General features: G+C 28.7%; 1 protein-coding gene across 1 annotated transcript; it reads right to left on the bottom strand.

Annotated features, from left to right (window-relative positions):
• Window positions 1-2042: 2042 nt before the first annotated feature.
• LOC132949181 (uncharacterized) lies at window positions 2043-3291 on the bottom strand. The gene is made up of 5 exons (XM_061019947.1): window positions 3234-3291; window positions 2909-3085; window positions 2778-2837; window positions 2462-2671; window positions 2043-2302 (listed from the first exon to the last, which is right to left on the bottom strand). The coding sequence occupies exons 1-5, from the start codon at window positions 3289-3291 to the stop codon at window positions 2043-2045; spliced, it is 765 nt and encodes a 254-aa protein (XP_060875930.1).
• Window positions 3292-4587: the final 1296 nt, after the last annotated feature.

Below are 4587 nucleotides of genomic sequence, written 5' to 3' on the forward strand. Positions count from 1 at the left end.
CAACCCAAACGCTGTCTTATTTGTAGTCGAGTTCTATAGTCGATAACTGACTTGTGAATAAATGGAATTTTTGTTAGGTATAAAAATTAAACTAATAAATCCTTGAGTACAACATTTAAAAATACAAACTCTGTGTAATAAAAATTAATATTATGTATTTATTGTTAGGTTCATATAATATCTGAAGACTGCAATGTATAGGTCATTAGAATATTGCAGAACATTTTACTGCATAAGATGCGTGTTATTTCAGAAATGGTATTCGTCAGTAAAAATGTTCAAACTGGGAATAATATATCATAAGCAGATTGAAATGTGTGAACGTTTCAGTGTTTCGAAGACTAAGTTTTGTAGCAGATTTTGATTCCGTCACGGGGTATGTATTTTCTTATTTATCAGTAGGTTTTTTTTTATTATTGTTAATTGATCAGGGGATGTACCTATTGCCCGAAAATGTTCAATATTTGTATTGTAATTATACTGGTATAACACTATTCCGGCTATCAATAAAGTCGTGTTCAAAATTAGAAAATTGGTGAGGTATGATATTTTTTTAAGTAATTCTTTCGAGTAGGGAATTCACTCAATGATATTTAAATATTTTCACTGATAATCAAGTACGATGACTTGTATGTAACTAGAGACTGAGTGAATAGGAATTAGGTAGTGTGTGATATGGCGAAGATAAGGAAATGGGTCAACAGGATTTCAGAATGTTTGGTGTATGAAAGGGAAAGATGAAAAAGAAATGTAAGGTTAGGGTAGGTAAGTGGAGTGAAAGTAGCAGATATGAGAATAATAAGTTAGGTGTTAAGGTACAAAAGAGGATAGAATAAGAAATTAATTAATTAAAGGTAGTCTAGGTTAGTGTACATATTGTAGTGAAAACAAGAGAGAATAGGTTTAGGTGGTTCGGTCACTGTATGATAAGAGATAGTGAGAGTGGCTATAGAAGTCAGTTAATTTAGGTGGGAAATGAGGGGCGAGAAGACTGAAGAAGATATGGATAGACAGAATACCGATCATATGGAGGTGTGGAATGAGAGTGGCTGAACCTGTATATAGCTGTGAGAGACGGGGGAAAAAAAAGTGTAAAGGTAGAATAGTTATGTTAACAATGCCGAATACGTAGGAAAAGATCTTGAATTGCAAAGGCCACTAGCTTCAACTAACCATAGGTTTACCTAACTAACCTTCTTATGACTCATTAGGACACTTTGAATAAAAAGATCCTGAGTTGCAGGTGCCGAACTTAAGTGTTAAATTATCAAGTTGATTCTTTGATTGTTGACACCTTAGTCTATGCTATGGATGAAGCCCATAGATAATAAAGATATGGATAGTCCACGCCTATGTTAAATACATTTGAGGCCGCGTTCCCGGAGGGGAAGGCAATTGAGTATACCTACCTAGTATTTGGGTAGGTAACGGATGAACCGAAAATATAAAAACATTTTAAGAAAATAAGCATAAATACGAAGACATGCAATTATATTAACTAACCAAAAAAAAAACGCATATTGGTAACAGTGTTGTAATAATAGGGATCTCCCAAAAAAAAATACGTACTTATAGTTCAAACAAATCATAAAAGCCAACTGTAATAAATATTAATTTATGAAAAAGTATATTAACCCTTTCAGGCCCAATGACTGAAATTCATTAAAATAAATTTTTTTTTTTTAATATTACTAAATAGGACTTAAATAAGAGATAAAAAAATTTTAATTTCCATTTTCATGAAAAACTTAGTTTTTCCAGACCGGATGCCTTATGGCATTATTGGTACTATTAGGATGTATATTTTACACTTTAAAATTTAACAAAGTATTTATTTGAAATAAAACATAACATAATTATCAACTTTTAAAAATTATTAAATTAATATAAAAAACATAACAATAAATATAAAAATAATTGACAAGCCTTTGTATCATATTGTTTATTAAAGGAACATAAGTTCAAAAAATGCATAGAAGTAGTATATAAAATAGATAGAAATATTAATTAATATTTAAATTTTCTATAACCTAGAGATAAAATCATTTTTGATGATAATCTTTAAAACAATTACGAGGTCCTGTGTAGCATAACACTAATTTGCATTTACTGCACCAAGTCCTGGAATAAGCCTTGATACAATGTTTACACCTCTGTTTATTATTGATATTCTCAGGCCAATGTTCATAGCAATCAAAACGTATATCATTAGCAGGTCTTGTACTGGTTTTGTACTTTTTTTGTGGTGGTGTAGTAGAATTTGAAGAACTTGGCTTACCTCTTTTCTTCACTTTGTTTTTTCCTGACAAGATTAATGCATGTGCAATATCTGATTTAAAATTTACCAAGGGATCAAATTTTTTTATACCTAGTTGCTTACAATGACGACGGTATAAAATCCAACTATTAACTATAGCCATGTCAATAAAGTGAAAAATTATTCTTAAATAAAAACGTTTACTTCTAATATCAATGCGATATATTTCTACTAACATGTCATGCAGGTCTACACCACCCATGAATGAGTTATACTCTTTTACAACAGCAGGTCTTTGAACAGGAATTCTTGTTTTAGATGTAGTGGACCAACGTTGAACTTCATCTGTAGGTTCAGGGCCAATATAGTTAGAAAATAAGTGTACAAATTTATTGTCGAACCATTTACAACCAACTATGCCAATATTAGTATCAATTTAACTGCCATATCTGCCTCTTCCTTCTTTTTTTAATTCTTTATCACTTTTGAATTGACATCCTGACATTCTATTTATTCTTACAGTTCCATTTGCCAATATTCCAAATTGTTTCAAATTGCACATCAATTGATATGATGTAAACTAGTTGTCAAAACAAAGTTTATAATTCTTGTTTCTTGGTATAATATCACACAGTCTAATAATTATGTCACCACTTAATCCCAGAGTAGATTTTGATTTTATTGTTCCTTTTCCTACATACAATTCAAAATCATGTACAAATCCATTTTTTGATGCTAATGCAAATTCTTTTATACCCCATTTGTGAGGCTTTGCTTTGTTATACTGTTTTATAGTGCTCCGGCCTTTAAATGGTATAATATTTGTTCCTAAATCAATTATAATTTATAAATAATAATAATACAGATGATTATTGAATTTACTAAATAATTTAATTCAAGATCATTTTGATGCAAAAAGTTGTCCATGTCTCTGAAAGCATCCAGGAAATCAATATTTTCTTCATCATTATCTGACTCTTCAAATTCATCAATATCTCATAAATCTCCACACAATAAATTTGCAATTTGATCATTATTGAGAGCCATAATAAGACTGAATAACAATAATCATTATTATAAATAAGTTGTTAAATAAAAAAACAATATTCAATAATAAATGTAACCAAGATACACACAGTTTGTAACCATTACAATATAAATTTATTATATTCTATACATTCTCAATGATGCCATATGGAATCATATGATATGTGACATTGTAACGTCTAAACTAAATTAAATATTATAAAATGAAATGGATATTTGCATAGATGAATGTATCTTGTTTCTTAATAAATTTACCAAATAGCAATAATTATAAATTTACTTACCTAAATTAAATAAAATTGAACACGAATGATGTCAATAGTGGAGAGTCGTAATTTACGTAAACATAATCAATGACAACTCGATAAATAATGGATTTGGTGCGAAAATGCATAAATATGATAAGAATAAACACATGTTTTTCAACCTAGCCTGGCATCACGGGGGCTGAAAGGGTTAAAAAGCATTATTATTATAAATGAAACAAAACTATCAGCTATGGACCGTGACATAATATAGGTATTTCTATATTTTTAGCTCCATAATTTCTGTTAAAATATTAGGAAAATGTATTAAGTACCGTAGAAGTGCTAAATTTGAGCTATTACTTAAAATATTATATTCATGAAAAATTATCATAGAAGGTTAACTACTGTTATTCCACATACCTATTATAGTTTAATTTTTAATTACAACATTCTAGTAGAGTCTGATAAAATTTGGTTCCACGACTTTGATCATAGGTACAAACTTTAAATACTAAACTACGGGTCTGAAATTATTTAGTTTATATAGATCTAAATAATCCAAAACATATATTGCTTCAAAATATAAAAATAAAGTGTCTTGTATTGTAGTAAGTAGGTAACTATAAAAAAAAAAAAACTAAAAAAAATCATACTTGAAATCTATGTATAATATACGTATATTGTAATAAATGTTCAAATGTTTATTATAGTACATTATAAAACATTAACTTAAGTTCAATATAATACATTATAACAGGTGTTCAAATAAACATTTCACGCCACATATTTTGTTAATTAACACAGTCTCTCTTCAATTTCAAATTGTTTTTCAATTTATCTACAAAATATAAATGTTTAGTAAATTGGAAGACTTGATTAAGTATTTAATCATTTATCTAAAAGAGATGTGCCGGGTCGCCACATTACTATATCGAGGGGCCATGGTGCAAGCGTCGTCCATGAATATCATAACATATATTATATTAGAAATACAAACTTAATATTTCACTAACAGTAAATATTATAAAAAAATAT

Source organism: Metopolophium dirhodum, chromosome 7 (assembly GCF_019925205.1).
Source record: "Metopolophium dirhodum isolate CAU chromosome 7, ASM1992520v1, whole genome shotgun sequence".
In the NCBI taxonomy this organism is placed as follows: Eukaryota; Metazoa; Arthropoda; class Insecta; order Hemiptera; family Aphididae; genus Metopolophium; species Metopolophium dirhodum.